Raw genomic sequence first — 19,545 nt, forward strand, 5'->3', positions numbered from 1 at the left:
GTACATTTAGGCTACTCTAGTTCTCTACTTAAGTATAAATTATCATGAGTAGTTGAATTTTATGCAACTGTATACATCTACTTCACTACATCTCACTCTAAGAGGCAAATATTGTACTTTTCTCTCAACTACATTTTGTATCTACTAAAGTGTGAGTTTAGTATACAGTATTGCCATATGTGTTCAGAAACATTTACTACTATTGAAGATAAATAAAGCTGGAAATTGCATTTTCACAAAGCTGGAAAAACAGGCTGTTGTTCTTACCTCCTGAAAAGTTGACTTTATAGACAACGCTTTAAACATAGGATCATTTTATGTTTATGAAGCATTATTCTAGATTAAAGTAACCAACAGTATATTAAGTAGTCTCCTTAAAATTAGCACAAACTCAAACATTTACAGCAGTAAAATGCAACATACACATAAATGCACCAGTGACATAATATTAATCATAAACTAACTATAAGGATCATATCATTGCCATTCCAGTGTATACTTAACTTAGATACTTTAACTGAACCTAAAAACGTTTTTGAGTGTAGGATGGTCAAGTGTAAAGCGGTGCTGCCACTTGTACTTAAAGGGTACTGTAACTCCACCAATTATACATAATAAAGTGTGTTTAAAGGTTTTGGGAAACACTGCTGCATTTGTGAATAAAGTAATATAACGTTTTTTGTAGCTCCAGAGAAAGAAATTGCCTCCAGTGGTACCATCTTAGTGGCTCAGTTGCATTGTGGATAATGTAGCCACCAGGTTTTCAAAAGCAGTCCACTGGTCCAGCATTGTACTGCTGTAACACTGTTACTGTTGCATTACATACAGCAGAACCAGCAATATAACCATTTTTTATTCCAGGCATCTTTCTTCCTTTTCAAAACCTGAGGCCTACATTTCCCACAGTGCAACATAGCCAATGAGTGAGGAGTGGAGGGAATTAATCAGGTTACATGCAGCTTACTCTGGGCCAAAAAACCCCCCAAGACCTGTAAACACACTTTAATGTATAAAAGTGGTGGAGTTACCCTTTAAGTAATGGCTCTCAATGCTTCTTCCGTCACTGGTCACTGGTCACTGGTTGATTATAATCAGTTAATGCACTGAATAATTTGAATGAAAGCCTTAAGAGAAGCTGGAAAGTTTACCTTGAGTTATTTTTTCTTTCAAACTACTGTTTCCAGGGTAAAGAATGAACTTTATATATCAGAGGAAAACTATTCACTTTTTACTGCACTACACTGACAACTGTAGTTATTTTGCAGGTAAAGATTTCCATACAAAATATTTTGATACATTTATTGAATATGATGCATATTTTGGTCACAGTACCCAGCAGTGTTAGCTCTACCTCGTCGAGCTACAATCTTTAAAATACCTCTAATATGATGCATAATAACGAGTTGGCAATAATACTAACAATCCTAAACATTAACAGCAGTACGTAATACTGATAATACTGCTGAAATCTTTGTTTTTCTATACCTTTTAACTGAAGATTTGTTGCACTGTGGCGTTGATACCTTTACTCTTAGACTTAGTAAAGTCAAACGATTTCAATACTTCTTTCAATGGTGTCAGCGACCTTGTGAGTTTAATGCCTCCTTTGTGCTACAGTTCTATTCTAAGCCAAATAATAAAATCGTTTATCCGTGACATTTGTTCACCACAGTCCTCTTTCCATCGATGCCTGTTAAGAAAAAAGCCACATTCGGTGATGCCAAATTTTGATACCACACTTCAAAGCAAACGAGATTTCATGTAATTATTTAAAACCGTGTGTGTGTGTGAGTGTGTGGAAAAGACAGCTGACATCAGGAGGAAGCAAACAGATGTTGAGTACAAAGCCACTGTGAGTGCGTGCATGTTATGGTTATTGAAAAGCGTTGAGTGCACTCAGTGCCCCCTTCACTGACATGACGCTGCACATAAGGGATGATGACCGCTGAAGAGGAAATCCCCTCCTCTACTGCTGCCTTCAGGCACAGTTGGAAATCCTAATTAAAAGCCAGGTTCATATAAAAAAACACAGGTAATTGGTTTGAATGACTATAAAATCTTTTTCCTCAACTTTAGGATAATTTTTAGTTCAGGATACTGACAGCTTATGAACTAAATCAAACATTTAGTTTTTGGTGATAATGCTTTGCTATCGATAAAAGAGAAAGTCAGATTGTTCCCAGTTTACAAAAGCTTTGACATTTGCTTTTCTTGAATGTCTTACTTGAATAAACTTCAACTAAAGAAAGAAATAGATTGTATGTGTCAGGCAGCAGTAACACTAGTTTAGTAGTACTGACATTTATAACTTTAGCACTTAAATGAAAGAGCTTAAGAGTACTGTGGAACCCGAAGGCAACCTGCATTTGGGAAGGGGAGGAGGAGCTGAGCCGGAGGTTGACATGTGGGAATGACTCAAGTTTTTCTACAAATTCCAAGCATTGTTTCCTCCTCCTCCTCCTCCTCCCTGCCCCAGTCCCGGGCACTATAGGCCAAGGATTTTCCAGGGCTGGGGGAGATAGAGCGGATGATGGATCAACGAAGAGGAAGGATGGCTCGGTTTTTCCTCTTTTACTTTTACAAGAGTAATTCTCTCCTTCCCCAGCTGAATAAATAGGAATCTGAGGGGTGTTGTTTATTTTAGGTGTCTCTCTGGGGTTTTGCCTGCATCCCTCACCTGCAGGAGAGAGCCATGTTTTTAGATATGATCAAAGGAGGGAGAAGATAGAGGAGACAATTAAATTTACCCCGTTTGGCAATTCATCCAAGAAGCCCTTCCGTTAGTGTTTAGTGGTATTAAGATGAGGATGAAGTTGGTAGTTAGGCCAAAATAAAAACGAACACCCTTGAACCGTTGTTTCTCCTGTGAGCCCATTTGGAAAGGACCTTTTAGGTAAGGCAGTCAGAATTCTTCTGAATAGGGGTCGAATTATAGATTATCCCACTCATTAAGTAGTTCCCAGAAACGGGGGACAACAGTGGCTTTCAGCAGCGGCCCACTCGCTGAACAGAGGGGGCTGTGCCATCAGAAAACGTTTTTAAAAAATCAATCGCTGTTGCATTTCTCAGCGGAAGATAACAAAGATTTCCTGAAATGTTTATTGACCCAAATGATCGAGGCAGAGCCGTATTGTCGACTGCTTCGACCATGCCTGAGTGCCTCTGACAAAAGGTAGCTCAATTTGACCATAATGGTGCTAACAGAAACCATTCAGGACATTGAGACCGTTGAGTGCCAATTCAGCACATGACGCCTGACTCATCCCCTCGGCTCTGAGTCACTCCCTCCCTCCTCTGGTCCAGGATCTGTGGCTCTCTGCTGGAGCTGGCTCCTCTCTCCTAATGTCAGCCCACCGCTCCTCGGGCAGGAAGCCGGCCAAGGATGCAGACATGGCCCTACTGAGGAGGAGGGGTCTGTTTTCATTTTAGTGGGTATTTCTTTTGTAAAGACAAAGACTGGGTGTGATGATGAAGAGGGCGAGACTGGAGCGCCGGCACCCTGCTTCTCTGTTCCAACAATTCCGTCATGTCCTAAAAGAGGTTTACGGAATTTCTGCATCGTTCGACAGGCGAGCAACATGCAGACTTGAAAACAAGGTAAAACGTGATAACAAGGTATGAGCCATTACTCTTCACCATTCATCCTCTCCCCCCTTACTTTACCATGTTGTGTTTTTACTGCTTTGGGCCAACATCAAAGCAAAAAAAAAAAGAAAAAGGCTCCAGCTAAGCTCATTACACAAATGAGCTTTGGGGCCTTCTGCACACACTGAGCAGTGAAGATGTGAAAGATGATCCCAGAAGTTAAAAGGTAAACAACCCTAATAAGGCAGTGAGTGTCTCAGTGGTCACAGAAGCGCCACTGGATGTAGTTTATGTCCCATAACTCATTCTACAGCTGGGATTTATTTGTGTTTTGCATTTTTTAGCAGCGCGGCTTAAGGGATGGCTGGCCGACCACATCGGTCCTAAAATATCTTGATAACTGGATGGACTGCCATGAAATTCTAAACATTTATGGTCCAATCTGACCTTTCCTCTAACGCGACCATGAGGTTGACGTTTTAAGTCTTTAAAGTCTCAGTAATGGTTTCAACATTATCAGATGTCCCCCTGAACTGGCTTAACATCAACTAGATTGGCACCAGATTATGTAAAGATATTGAAAGTTGCTGGAGACGTATCCTTCTTACTTTTGGGATACCCCACATTTCCTCTCTACAGCTACAATAGGTTGACATCTCTGGTTTTGGGTGAAATGTCTTTATATTGGAGGGATTACCACCACATTCACACTTTAATATGCCCCACAGGATGAAGACTAATTCAATCCAACCATAATCTGGTAAAAGGTCGGTTGGTTTATGACCGAATATTGCAGCAGAAGTTGTGACATCGCATCATCCTCATCTCTACTGTGCGTAAAGCAAGTGTAAACCTACAGTGATGTCACCCACAGATTTGTTGACTGTTTTTCTGAAGAGTTGGACATCAGAGCCATTGCTGTTTTGGTGCAAGAAGTGACCATATTTGGATGAGAGGGTGGAGCTAGGGAGGATATCCTGATTCGATCTGACTGAAAACTCTGCAACTTGGAAGTACAATAAAAACATAGGTTCCCCCATGTATAATCAGTATCACAGCAGTCAATGACTGTGTGTCATAAGTTCACAGGATAAACCCGCATGCTCTCCTTTGGGAACAGAACATCTGTTAGGGACATTGTTGGATATAACGCTGTAACACATGCGGCCATTGTGGACAGGAAGTCTCAGCTGGCAAAGAGGAAATGGGCATCAGTGAATGGAAAGAGCAAGAGCTCATAATATCAAGTGAGAAAATAGTACAGTACTTTGTCAGCAGCCCGATAGTTCACATCCAAGTTAATTGGACAGCTCCCAATCATAGGAACATATTTTTCCAAGAGAAGTCCAATACAAATGTGATTTACTAAACAGGATTTATGGCAGAGTCTTCCACATTTATTTGCTCATTCATTTTCCTCCCGACTAACAAGCCTATGAGTGGGAAAATCCTCTCACGTAATACAGTAGGTTATTGTTTCCCAAAGCTGCGTGCGGCTCAGCGGCTTTGAATGAGCCACAGAGCGCTCAGTAATTCATGTCTCTCTTCCAGATTCCAGTAAATTACAGCAGGGCTGCTCAATTAACTTAACCAATCCAAATCTTTTTGACTCCACACCTACTGTAAGCAAATAAGCTTAGGCGCTGACTGAGCACAATTCCAAAGAGTGATGTGTTCAGCAGATTAGCCACAAAGTTCTATTTGATGTTGTAGATTGACTTCGAAACTGGGCTGTTAGAAGTCAACGACTCGTCCTTGTGTGACAAATCAAAAACTAGAAGAAGAAGCATTTAGCTTGGCATATAAGTGAACTGGCTGCTTAAATATTTATGCTGCAAATTTTCAACACGACATTAAAGACAGTTTAACACTCAACAGGGGCTGTTATACAAACTACACTCGCTTTAAGTGAGACTTCTGAATAAGATAAAATTAGAAATCTAGGACACTGGTGGCAAGTGTATTTAGATTTTCATCTCAATTCAAACGTATTCCCAGCATGTCATGAACCTCGCAAACAGACTCACGTGATGTAAATACGTTTATTGAAAACACAGACACTTTTTCACACAGGGAAAAAATAAATGGCACATTTTTCCGCTCCACAACATCTCTCAAATATGGTTAAGTACAAACCCACTGACACATTTCTCTTTGATCAGAGCATGGTTGATAACGCTTTAGATATTTGTTGTTGTTTGAAGACAGAACAGGAGCAGTGAGTTGCAGAAAACTCTTTCATCTGATTATTGTATAAAACAAACTACAGCTATATTAAAGTGTGAACAAAGTTTAAAAAATATGTAAAAAATAATAAATAAATATGAGACACTACATCACCTTCACCTATGTCACCTTAGTGGAGTAATAAATGATGTTTTAAAATCAATTGGGATGACAGATCGACAGGAAGATTCACTGGCAGAGAGCAGCGTCTACTGAATGTCAGGGTGAATCTCAATCCATCAAATCAGCTGGACTTGGTCCAATTATCTGGAGCAAAACACAGCAGAAGACACTCATAAGTCATTCACAACAATATGAAATTGAAAACTGCTGAAACAATACAACAAGCTCTTAAACAAATGGATCCTGAGGTGTAATTGTTAATTAGATTACTTCATTTGTCTTTTTACATTTTGACCAGACTAATAAAGACATTTTAAGGGCCTACTTCAGGCATTGCTAACTAAATGTTGTTAACATTTTACGAAGCAGACAATCAAAAATAAATGAGCCATAATATAAAAAAAAAAGGGGGGGGGGGGGGGGGTTTAAAGAGACATAAGCTAAAAAAGAGCGTTTCAGACATACACTGAGAGTATGAAAAACTAAAGCATGAATAACCTATTCTAGTAGTAACTAAAATTATAAAACTAAAAATGAGCGCAACAACATCTCCTTTAAATTCTGCCTAATTCATCACAAATCCTCCACCCAAATACAGCAGCTCTTACCTGTCCAAACGGTTGACAACGTCTCTCACAGTGTTGATGAGATTCTCATGTTCTTGGGGGTTACTGACAATGATGCTGTGGAGCTTCTTCATGTAGGAGTCAATGGTGTCAAGAGTGGGTGTCTCTCCACTGGCTGTAAGACAACAAGTATGTGACGTCAGCACTTCAACATTTATAAGTAGGTTACATTCTATTAACTGCCACATTTGTCAATCCATGGGCAACATCACTAGGTTGCAACTCCCATCTTGTATTTAATTTCAACAAATTATTTTTACATGTTGAGATGATGTAGTCATTCTCACTCCTGCTAACAGAGTCCACATGAAAAATACGTAGTGACAAGGGTGACTGCTGAACACCAAGGGCTGCATGACAACACCAATCAGAAAATGAATGATCTAAGTACAACAACGCCAGCCACTACTTGTCACGACTGATGTTTGTGCTGAGAGCGACATCAAAGGCTGTCCTCACACTGGGCCGAGGAGTCAGAGAGTCTAGCTGGCAGCAGACAAGAGTTAAAATGTGTGTCAAAACAATGTTACCAAAACCATCAAGACTATCTACAAATATCAAAATATATAATATTGAGTCTTCTATCTTTAGGTGTCAATTCTAATTAGCCTACAGTGAGTATGTTTACTAGTATACTTATGGAAATGGTACAGTAACATCACAGGTAAACATGATTGCACTCGGCCTATCTGAGTCCAGGTCTAAGTGGATGTTGCAATCATCTATCATTGTCGAGCTCTTATGAAATAATTCAAATGGTGTTGTGTCAATTGTGCTGTTTGCTTGTGCTGTTTGCAGAGTCTGTCTGTCTCTGCCCTGTGAGCAGGAATTTAAATGGGTGCGGAGAAAATTGCAGGAGAAAACCTGCGGGTGTGATCTTAGCACTCTGTTTAGTATAAAAAAGGAGGTGAATAAAGGAAGTCCACATTCCTTTAATTGAGATAATGTTAAAATCAAGAAGGCTTTGCAGTCTGACTGATACGGTCAGTGACTAAAAGAACAGCAGATGGTTCCACTGTACAATCTGTTTAAGTATAGAGCTCTCCCAGAGGAGAGATGTTGGAGTTCAAAGCACTGTAAATACACAGTAGGTGAACACAGCCACATTATTATTTATGTCTCACCACCTAAACTGTGACTCTGGAACTAATAGCCCACTACAGTGTTTGTGTCTAGGGATGGATTACCGGTATGGAATACTGAATCAATAGATGGTTTAGAAAGTGCATTGATCAATATCAGCCACACTGCACACTTTCAGAAACAAAAGCAAAGCAATTTTATTTTATTTTCCACACGCAGCAGAACGTTGATTGAAAAAGGACTGTATTTCATTTTTTTGCCCAGGATTCCCCAAACTCATTTTCTCTTCTGTTGTAATAGATATGACGAGAAGAATTTATCAGCAAATATCTGCCAAACTTATGAGGCAGCAGAAATGTCCCAGTTAATAAGTCATCCAGACTAGTGTCGAGGCATTTATCTTACTTTGATTGAAACTTTAGAAAAAACACACAATAATCTCATATTGAGTCAATGGTGTCAAGAGTAGGCATCTCTCCAATAGTGGTATGACAAGTATGTGACGTCAGCACGTCAACATTTATAAGAAGCATTTAGCTGTGTTAAAATGCTTTGAAGTGAAATAATCACTTCCCATTTCTCAACAGGTGAAAACTGACTGAATATTTTACTGATAACAAGATATTAACCATCTTGTTATAGGACTTTTGTGTTGTTCTCTTTGAATGGACTTTCATTGCTTTTCTACTGACTCTCCCTTCATTATCACAATGTAAAGTCTACGGGTCGAGCGGGAACTTGCAAGCTCTACTGTGCGTATTCAGTGAGCTGTATAATCAAGAAGTGGAAACTTGGAAACTTGACACTTGTATTAGTCTGTGTCTGGTATCTAGTTCTATTTAGTTTTTGAACTTGGATTGCAACTGGAATGATTGGTTCTCACCTGGCAGAGGTACGGAGGAGAAGCTGGAGGTGAGAGCCTGGCGCAGGGTCTCCAAGTGTTGGTGGAGGAGACCGTTGCGTCCCCTTTCTTGCATCACATCGCCTTCCAGCCTCTCAACTGCCCCGCGCATGCTCTCCACATGTTTCTGCAGCGCTGCGTTACGCTCCTCGTACTCCATGTTGGTCTTACGCAGCTGCCGCATCTCAGCTTCACGTGCTGTTGAGGAATGCACAAACACGTATAGAAACTGAAACGATCGTGAAATCCAGAGGAAAAAAGCATGACAGCAGTTGGCGCCGTTATAAATGTTTTACTTGCTCAAAGAGGTGTGTTCTTTTAAAGTTTAGGGAGTTCGGTGGACTGTAGAACTATTCTGGGACGATGGAGTGTTATAAAACAAAGTTCTCTTGAGGTAGCAGGGGAGTGCGTTTTCGAAACACTTAGACAAATGGAAGCTTAAAAAAGTCACAGCACGCCAGCTTCAAAGTATTTCTCAACGAGACAGTCGGCTGCGTTCGAGCTCTTTACCTTTGCTGTGGTTGAGAAACTCCTCTGTGAAGATTGGTATGTCGAACACAGTTCTGTCCTTCCCTTCTGCATCCTTCTGATCATAGCCAGAGAAAGCAAGAGGGAAGGAGATGAGCTGAACAGTGGAAACATTTGGCCACACAGACTGACAGCAAGAGGTGGTCATTTATCTAGCTGGGCAGCAGGTGGGTGAGCAATTGATTTCATACCTGACCACGGGGAGGAACACAGTGATACAGTTTAAAAAATGAGGAAGGGGAAGTAATTTCATCAACAGTGCTGCTAAGATATCAAGGCTCTGCAATGGATTGCAATAACAATGTGCTTCACAATAACAAAATACAGAGCATGTTTCACGTCACAGTCCTTCCTCTGAAAATATGCATCATCCATCATCATTTCTTAATGTAATTCAATTCATGCTGAATCATGTGTTCTTTCAATTCTAGAGGAGAAACACTAGCATCCCCACAGGAAAGCTGATTCCAGTGAAGTCACCTTGGCCATAACCCTTCAGGAGTGTGCTCTAAGGCTTACAAAGGAAAACCTCTTAATTAAACGCAGAACTTAACAAAAATTCATTACACACTTAGTAGAAGCCAAGTGTTTGGATCACAAACACAAACAAAGTACCAAAGCGGATTAACCCAGCTTTGGTGACGCAAGAATGAGCACTTAATGTGCAGTGCAAGAGGGCAAACACAACCTATTTAGGCTCCTGGGTGAGAAAACAGCAAAAACAGACTAACTGTGGTTACACATCAACTCATCAATGACATGTTCCCATCTTCATAAACGTTTTGAGGACACTGTGATATGAATTAATTTTGTGTCTTCAACATGTGTTGGGTTATTTCTATCTTGATATGTCTCACAACATGCACTCATTTCATTCTACCAACATCTGGTGTTTTACTTGCCTCGACAGGAACTGTGGAGATAACACAAGTATGTTGCAATAGTAGGAAGAAAAGTTCTTCACTTAATTAAATCTGTTATATACCTCTTAAGGAAAGTGATTGTGAGTGTGATAGGGCAGGAGAGAGTTACTGACCTCGTGAAGAGCCTCATTGGCTACCTGATGCCCACCATCTGGAAAAGAAGGAAGGATTTAAGACAGAGGACAGCAAATGATCCATGTTTCCCCCAGTGCAGCAGGCTTTTACCACACCATGAACTGACAGAATGAATAAAAAATAAATTTTAAAAATCCCATTTTTGCTCTCTCTCTCTTGTGAATTATTTGAAATGACGCAGATCATCTACTTCAGTAGAGCACTTTGACTTCTCTCACAACTTCATGCAAAACCAGAGCTGTCTATGTCATCCCCACTTTGGATATTTGACAAGGAATTTATCCACAGTCACATAACAGGAAGAAATAATGTAGACCATGTGTTGTGTTAGCACAGTAACAGAGGCTCCTTGTCCTCAGGTTGAACTCATAACCTGAAATGCTCCTACGAACTGAAAAAGTATCCCGTTTCCCTGCCACATTTCCATTGACTGGGCAAGGCAAGTAAGTTCGGAGTTTTTACATCATATAATGAATAACATTCATGATAATTATGAGGAACAACATCGCAACATTTCTTTGCCTACCTATCGAGGTGATTTCTTATGTCCTTCTGTTTTTTACATATACAATGACTTCCTTTTTCCAAGTTTAAGCACCACGGCACAACATCTCTCACACCAGATTCTTGGTTACGTTAGTTAACCAGCTTGGGTAGAAATTGTCGACTAAAGCACCAACAATTAATCAACTCAACATTAACTATCAACTATCAAATCAATCTGCAACAATTTTTGAAACTGATTAAAGTAAGTTTTTAATAAATGAAAGTCAGAATTCTTTTGTTTCAGCTTCTTAATTGTGACTATTTTCTGTTTTCTTCATTCTTCTATGGAAGTAAACTGAGTATCTTTGGGCTGTTGACAAAAAAGACATTTGAGGAATTAATCTTGGGCTTTGGGAAACACTGAAGGACATTTTTTTTTTTTACATTTTATAGAACGAACAACTCATCAATTAATCAATAAAATATTCAACAAATGAATCAACAACGGAATCAATTATTAGTTGCATTCCCAAAACATAAATCCAATTTTTTCAAATGTTAGCGGACATATGAAGTCTTCAAGACATCAAAAAAGATGGTTTGTCAGAGAGTCAGTCTAGCTAGCTCCAGTTGTTGTTGCCAACTTGCCATTCTACTGCTTTTCTGACCACATCTCACCTCCCCTGTGTCGCTTGCCCTTCTGCTTCTCCTGAACCTTCCTAGTGAAATGTTTGTAGGCCTCAGTCTTCTGGTACTTCTCCAGCTCCCGCATGTAGCGCTCCTTATCTCGCTCCGCCTCATCCAAGTATCGCTTCAGGGTGAAGGAAGAAAGGTGAGAAGAGCAAGGAAGTAAGCCAAAAAACGGAAGGAACTGAGATTTGGTGAAACAGGATGAAGGAGGATTGTGGGTGATATGGCTTGAAGAGTGGGAGTAATTATTCCTAATCAGGATTAGTTCCGTTCAAAAGAAAAAAAATTAGTAATTTACAATATTAATAACCTTTATCACTCAAGGCCTGTAATAAAAAATGCATCTCTTAATATAATTAGTTTAGGAATTTGAGGAAAAACTACTAAAACCGTCATTTTGCAAATACTGTCTAAGCCTTAAACTCTGGTAAAACATCAATGTTATACTTATTAGTAAGACAGAATTTAATGTCATGTCATAAATACATTTTCTTTAAAATGGACCAATGAGCTGTTGATGTAACTCAAAGTCAGTAAAAACTCATAACGTTTTTGTTAATCCATGTTCTGCCTTATTTGGAAAAAATGAATCCAAGTTATCCTTACCACAGTGGTATTTCTAGACATATCTGCAGATTCTTACGCAAAATCTACCTAAACCTAACTGTAATAATGTCCTTATCAATAGCAGAAAGCCACAAAATCCTTTGTAATCCCTTTCTGATATTATTGCATTCAAGTTGAGGGCATACCTAGGACAAGATGCCATTTGACTGTAAAACTAAATCTGTCCAACAGCTACCAAACATAGACGTTTGTAATTCATTGTCTTGTCAGCTCTAAAACGCTGATACTTTGGACTCTACAGGCTTTTGTTCCTACACTCCTTTTGTGCACTAGGTAAAATTAGATCAAAGTCTCTGCTGGTTTGAGAGTGTTAAATCTGGCTGGGAATAGTCTGAAGTGTAAGCATGTTGCTGATGAATATTTCAGCCCAGCCCTTTGGGGCACCATTGGTGCAATTACTGAAATCAAAAAAGTAATGACAATTAAAAATCCACCACCCCCTCAGTCAAAGAACCTAAACAGATTTTTCCGCGGGCTGCTACTGCCTCTGGTCTGTTTGTTTTCTTCCACAGCTTTCTCAAAGGCCTGGATCGCCCTAGTAAATGCTGCTCCAGTCCATATGGATTCTTAGTAAGAGTTTAAAGCATCGTGCAGGCAGTCTTTAACAGCGTAACATAAATAATTGATTGGAAAGAAATGCAGAACATTGGCACTTTTTTCTCACAGTTGTTGCTCAATGTGTGAACCTGTCAGAAACTTCTTAGACCAACCTGCTTTTCCTCAGGGGGCAGCTTGCTCCACTCGTTGCCCAGCATCCTCGTAATCTCTGGAAAGGGCACGTCTGGACGTTCTGCCCGTAGCTGCTCCCGTCTGTCATTCATAAAGCGAACGTAGCCTGTGAGAGGGGCCTTTGGTGCATTGCTGTCCTTCATTGGCTTCTTCCTCTTCCTCCCCTTGGTCCAGCTGCCACGTCGGGGCTTCTGTGCAAGATAACAAAAACAGATATGTTCTGAAGGTTCAGGTAGCAATCCCCCATGATATGTACGCTGGCAGAACATTCTTGGGAGTTTGAATCGGAAAACCTGAAAAATATGTAATTTGACATCCGTCTTCAGCTCTCACCTCATCTCCATTTCTCTGGCCGTTGTTTTCAGCGTTGGCTCCAGGAGAACCAGTCTGCTCATCCATGACGTCTATGACTACAGGGGAGACCTTGATGAAAACAGTGGGAGATGTTAGAATAGGAAACGTCTTTTACCAGTACAGTCAGAGCTACAAACCTAACTGGTATTGATATATGAGCTGGAAAGGTCAGCGATTAGCTAATGTAAGTCTTGTGCTATCTTTGGGGACCAGAATGGGGACACACACTGCTGCCTGATGAAGATGGGTTAAATATTTTCAGACAGGGATGGACTGAGGCGTCGAGCATTGTCCTCAGGGATGCTGCCCAGCCAGGAAACAGAGATAAGACTTCTCCTTCTGCAGCGGATTCGCTTTTCTGATTTTCGTCCAAACTCCTCCCAGTCTTGGCTCCAAACCTCCTCTTGGCCAGTCACATTTCCTCTAATAGAAATGTCTTACTGCCATCAATCTCTATTGAGCAAGTGAATGAAAAAAAAAACACATCATCCCAACTCCTCAGGCGCTAATGTAGCCTATTTTCAACAGGAGGAAATAGTGTTATGGTACCGCCTAGTAAATAGGGATGTGATCGTCTGCATGACACAAAGCTGGGGGAAAAAGGTTCTCTTGCTGAACTTCTGGTCCGATAAAGACTGAAGTCCAACTATCATCGTTAAAAAAAAAATCTTTATTAGTGTTGAATTCTACCATGACATTTTTCATATTTTTTCATCTTTGAGCTACTTATTAAGACATGAGGTCATAGCTGAGAAAAACGTAATTGAAAAAACAGGATGACTCAGAGTGCTTGTGGGCAAACAGCCCAGGTTGAGCTCTGAAAATAAGGACAATATCATTGTGTTTTAACCTTTGACCTCTTCTGAATCACTTTGTGGGAAGTGAGCCTCTGTATCCTGGATGTGGTTTCTGCCCCCCCGCCACTAAATACTGTGGGAAAAGTCACAGAGGAATTACTCAGCCTACCACAAAAAAGCCCATTTGGGGATGAGAACATGTGGGGGAAAATTCCCTCTGCAGCCGACAGTTAACGCAAGCAGGGGTTTCTCTTTCAAACATCTCTGTGATGTCTGGAGTCACTTTCCACCAACAAAAAGCCCTCATCACAGATACTGTTGACGAACGGAGCGGGCTTGTTGTGTCACCTCTTCTGTGAACCTTTTTTTAGTGGGATAAAACTTGACTCGTGGGTAGGTCTTTCAGATGTTATTTACCATAACCTCAACAGTTAGCAAAGTGTTTCTCTGTGTTCTTCTTTCCAAATCTAGGAGAGAAATGCTATGCTGCAGTGCCCTCTGCTGGATGGAAGCACACATTGCATGAGGCAATGATAAATTACACAAGGAGTTTTACCTGGAGAGAATACGATGATATGACACTGTGTGAGACTTAGTTTTCTTTCTGTTTTCTTTTTCCACGGACGTATCTTTTAAAAACTACAAACAACACCTTTCTATTTTTACACGGTGTATAGCTACTGTGTGTTTTAGTATTTCAATCACAATATTCAAAACAATGAATACCAGAACAAGCTAACCTCTGTACAGGGGAACCAAAGCCAACATAGATTTAGAATCGGATTATTCCCATTTTTCCAACCCTGAAACTGCTTAATAGCGTTAAATACCACAGTAGATCATCTTTTATCAGCAATAATGTAATAGCATAACGCTTCTGTGTGAGCACCAGTCAGCATCAAGTCAACGATATCATAACGTTCTATTGTTGGGGACAGTGTTTTCAAATACAGTCACAACATCCAATGAATGATCTGAATCACATTTTATTTAGCTGTTTATATGTAACGTTCAACGACAGTGTTGACGAAATGTATATAAACCATATGGCAGCTGACAGACGCACCTTTGCTAGCGTCAGTTATGTGTACTGACATGCGCTAACTAACGTTAACATAACACGGTTTTCAACGCCACAACCTATTGCTGCACGGCTGTAAAACGGCTGCAAATCATGACGACTAATGTCAGCCGTGAAAACCAAAGACATATAGGGCTGATCAGTTTGAGAAACAATGCTCTAGCGCTAGCATACCAGACTGCTGAGCTAATAGCTAGCTAGCAAGCCGTGTTGTTCGTTAGCGTTAGCACTCTGATAGCAAGCCGTAAACTAGCAGACGGACAGTTTACGTTCTGCGTTGGTTTACGCTCACTCGTATCGATACCATTTGACATATTATCAAAAAGAAATGTCTAATGTTCATATCGTTGAACCATTATATGGAAACTAACCTTAGACAACAGAATCCGTAGCTGTAATGTAGCTACCGGTGTTAATGATTTTCCCAATCAAAACAATACAGCAGCCTCAACATAGAATCGTACCAGATAGACAAACATGTAACGATAAAATGTATAATATATATCTGATATATCTTAAATACATGTATATATGATATATCATATCATGCTAGGACCCTTTTTTAATCGGATTTGTGTTTGTGCTTTGATAGATGTGAGAGTAGTGAGCAAATATATCACAATAACTCAAATATACGAGTAGGTCTTTAGAAAAGAAATGGGAATCGTTGATGGTAACTGGATAGTGAAGGGTCAACTAATTCACCTATAAGAACCAGCAATATTACAAAAACAGATTTCAATCATGTATATTCAAACATCATTGGAAAACAACACAGATAAAGGGCAAATTTGTTCATTCTCTAGCATAGCAAACTGCTCTATACATTCTAATTCTATGCAGGTCACTGTCTTCTTCGTGTACACAGACAGAAATCTTTCAGGGCGCTGCTGCCCCCTCCTGTTAACTCTGCTCATTACATTTCTCAGCTGCATGTTGAACATTTAGATCAGGAGTTAACCCCCTTGAGAAATTTCAGGCTTTACTTACCAGATGTACAAGTAGGCTACGCATCAGGGCTTGCAAATGTATTAAACAGATGAGGAAATCTTTCATCTGCTTTGGACTTTTGTAGGTCACTCAGGCAAAATGATGCAGGGAGCGGCGCTGGCTGGCTTTCAACCTTTTTTTTTTGTTGTCGTTTGAAGGGTATCCCTGCCTATGTAGCAGCTGCAATTTTTCAATGCTGCCATCACTGCGTATTTCAGTGTCCTCCCCTATCTCTGTGAGTGTCTGAGCTCCGCCGGTGTTCACGCGCACAATTCACAAACAGTTGGCGGCCGTGGGGTGCAATTAACTTCTGCGAACAGTCAGATCATCATATTGGACTGAGTATCCCCCATGCATTGATAAACAGTTGTATTCATTTGAGACAAATACAGCAACTCAACTGCTCGTGAAAAACGTCCCTTTTCAGTGCAGCCAAGTCTCTGCGGGCTAATATGGCCTGTTCAAACAGACATCTCAGGGAGACATTACTGTCCTTTTATGGACAGAATACACAGGATTAATAATGAAGGTCCCAACCCAGAAAACCTCAGCTAACCCTAAAGAGATAGAGAGAGAGTGAGAAGGCTAATACCCTAATTCCAAATTAACAGATTGCAAATCAACACCCAGGTGGGAGTAGCTTCACTGTAACTGCAGCCTAATTGAAACTTTGATTGCAATCTCATCGCAATTATCCGGTGTAAATCCAACCCAATTCTCAGGCTCATTACACACAGGTCGGGTACACCCAGAGTTTAGAAAATAAAGTCACAAACAAAATCGAGTCATTTAGTTTGGAATGCTCCTCATATTTCACGCGTCTTTTGGATAATCAAATCAGTTTTTCAGGACACAAGAAATGTTTTTACCAAAGATTTCCAAAGTAGAGTCCATTGTGTTTACTGAAGAAAGGGTCAAGAAACAGCAAACATACAATTTATGTTATTTAAACCCCCCCTAGCATCTCAACTCGTCCTCTTAAGTAGTTTACACCGAAACATACTTATTCTGCATTTTCTGACAGTGTCCCCTCCAGTATAAACTTGTACAAATGTTTGACATTTTATGGCCTCAACACTCCATTAAATGTTTCATATTTCAAATGTCTAATGGACATGTCTGGTGTCTTTGGAAACTTTTTGAATCTCCACTAGAACTATTGTTTGGCTGCGCAGCATGAATTTGTAAAGACTTGCCTACGGTACCAGTCCATCATTGATGGTAAAACAAACATCACAGTTTAATAGTTTAGTTTCTCCACAACTCCAAAAGTTATTTTGTCCACTTCTTCTTGAGGTGTCCTTGAAATGTCCTTGAAAAGCCTCAGAAATGATTTTCTGAGAATTCATCTGAACTTTCATTTCGCATTAAGCTGTGTCACAGAGGCTCCTGCCAGTGGAACGATGGACATCTTTAGCTTTTATGCAGGGGAGTTCATCCTGTCATTTGGTATTGATTAGGGTGGCAACGGTACAAGATTTTCACAGTACGATAACCATCTCAGAAAATTTCAAGGTATCACTCTGTGAGTCTGCCTGTTTTAGCCGGAACTACCACAGAAGCAGCTTTGGGTGCATTGCCAGGTGTTTATACGTCTGTATTTCTGTGGACAGATTTTGTCAATGCAATAGCATCACAAACACGCAACATGCAGTCACAAAACGTTACAGGCTTTTGGTTGAGATACTTGCGTAATGACAACTCAACATTCATGGGTCATCACACGAACATGTTGGTGTAGCTGTTGTGATCCCATCATGAGGCAGTCGCTAGTTATAATTATTATTACTATCAGACACAATGACCAATAACGAGTACAAACTGAAGGCTTATGTATATATGTATATTTTCACAAAATATCAGACAGGAAAGTTTAACTAAACATGAAATATCATTTTTTAAACACTATATGGTAGAATTCATCAACTGAGTTGAGCAAATGCACAATGTGTGATGATTGTCACCTTCCATACCACAGTATGCATTGAAAACAGTGTGCTGCTGCAAACATCAGGACATTTACCAAACGTGTTTATGCCGACAAAACTGACGTTGGGCATTTATTAACTTGTACATGGTTTGCAGAAATGTACAATGCCCGCACTGATTCTGAGAGCTCGTCTGATTCAACTGTTTACCAGAAGATATACTACAGTTGAATGTAGGGCTGGGTTTTTTTTTCTTCCCCCGTGGGGATTTGCTAACAATTACAACAACAGGTACACACATTAGCTATGATAATTCTTAGTTTAGATGAACAGAAAGCCAGCATCGGCCAATAATATGGTAATCTCCACCAGCAGAATCTCATATTCCAGTTCTCCAACACTCATGAATTAATAAGCGGTAGCACTGCCTGTGGATTCATGTTTGTCACTAATTGGCTGACTTGGAACGCAGAAATGATGCAGGCCAACTGTTCCAACTCCCAGCAGTACCATGTCTGGCTCAGTCTTTACCTTTTTGTTTTTCAGCATTCAGCATCCGTGGTCATCGCATTGTGGGCAGTGGCACAGCAGACAAAGCTCCGGAAAAAAGGCGAGCGAGGTTCAATCAGCTCTGACCTCGAGACTCTTCAGATCCCAGCAGGCCTGTGGGGCACAGCATCCAGCTGTCCCCTGTACCGTTATCCACCTGTCATGTCACATCGAATCATCTGCTCCCAGGCTGAGAAGTTTAGTGCAGAGGAAAGGTTTCCAGCCACTGCTCCTCTGTGGGTTGGTCATGTGTCCTTGCCAGTTGGACGGTGTGGCCTAGAAAGTGGCAACATTTGTGACACCTACACTGCACGCATCAAGCCCTCCTTACGCCTCAGGATATCAAGGGTGATAATGTCACATGCTGTGCCAGTAGGTTGAAAAATAGACGGTTAAGTTAGTGAACCAGTGGATCGTGTGTTTGGAAGTGTTAGTGCCAAGACAAACCGAGAGAGAGCTGAGAGCACTGCAGAGTTATGAAAGTAAAAACCAATAAAACACATTTTATACTCATGTTCAGCCAATAAATTCTTTAGCTATTGTTATGAGCTGAGGTTCAGGTGCAGACACAAAGCACCAAAGAGCAAATTCCGTCTTTAATGGCAGCCTTTATTGGCAGGCGTAACATCGGCACATTAGATGATTTCATTGAGCATCAGTAACCGTACACACAAAGCACCCCGACCACATTTTCTTGTGATGGCTGGTGAATTGTGGAAACAGTGGGAACATTGTGGATCTCAGTTTGGTTTTTGGTCGGATTTTCTTCAGCACTTCTGTTTTAAACGACAAATAAACCAAGCCTTTGCATCAGTGTGGAAAAAAACATTAACACCAGTGCCACTGCGAGAGCCCACATGAGACAGAAGTCCATACATCTGTTACACTGTTGTACATGCCGGGAGGCTTCACTACCCCCTGGGACTTAAAGCAACATTATGTAACGTTTAACCCTAAAATAACAACTTCATCATCGTGTTGATGGTTCAGTGTCTTGTAATAGAGTGAATGGTGTCTCTGTCGCTTGTTTCTGGTAGTTAGGGTAGTTATTGACTGTATCCGAATGCATCTTCAAAGTAACCCCGATCCTAACAAGAGTCTCACCGGGCTCTACAGCGTCAGACGTTGGCATACGCCGTACACGTGTCCACACGTAGAGACAGGGCTGGCACGCTCGTTTGAAC

General features: G+C 40.5%; 1 protein-coding gene across 3 annotated transcripts; it reads right to left on the reverse strand.

The window, feature by feature from the left end:
• Positions 1-5,608: 5,608 nt before the first annotated feature.
• On the reverse strand, positions 5,609-15,371 carry hmg20a (high mobility group 20A). Of its 3 annotated transcripts, none has more exons than XM_030424993.1 (9): positions 15,266-15,371; positions 12,996-13,085; positions 12,644-12,853; positions 11,295-11,427; positions 10,109-10,146; positions 9,055-9,127; positions 8,527-8,742; positions 6,543-6,675; positions 5,609-6,078 (listed from the first exon to the last, which is right to left on the reverse strand). In XM_030424993.1, exons 2-9 carry the CDS (start codon positions 13,059-13,061, stop codon positions 6,075-6,077), a joined length of 873 nt encoding a protein of 290 aa, XP_030280853.1. In that variant the 5' UTR covers positions 13,062-13,085; positions 15,266-15,371; the 3' UTR covers positions 5,609-6,074. The 3 variants fall into 3 exon arrangements, with proteins under 3 accessions (XP_030280853.1, XP_030280851.1, XP_030280852.1); XM_030424991.1 differs by having other exon boundaries at positions 9,055-9,130; XM_030424992.1 differs by lacking the exon at positions 5,609-6,078 and having other exon boundaries at positions 6,539-6,675; positions 9,055-9,130.
• Between the last annotated feature and the right edge of the window lie 4,174 nt (positions 15,372-19,545).

Source organism: Sparus aurata, chromosome 8, assembly GCF_900880675.1.
Source record: "Sparus aurata chromosome 8, fSpaAur1.1, whole genome shotgun sequence".
Taxonomy (NCBI): Eukaryota; Metazoa; Chordata; class Actinopteri; order Spariformes; family Sparidae; genus Sparus; species Sparus aurata.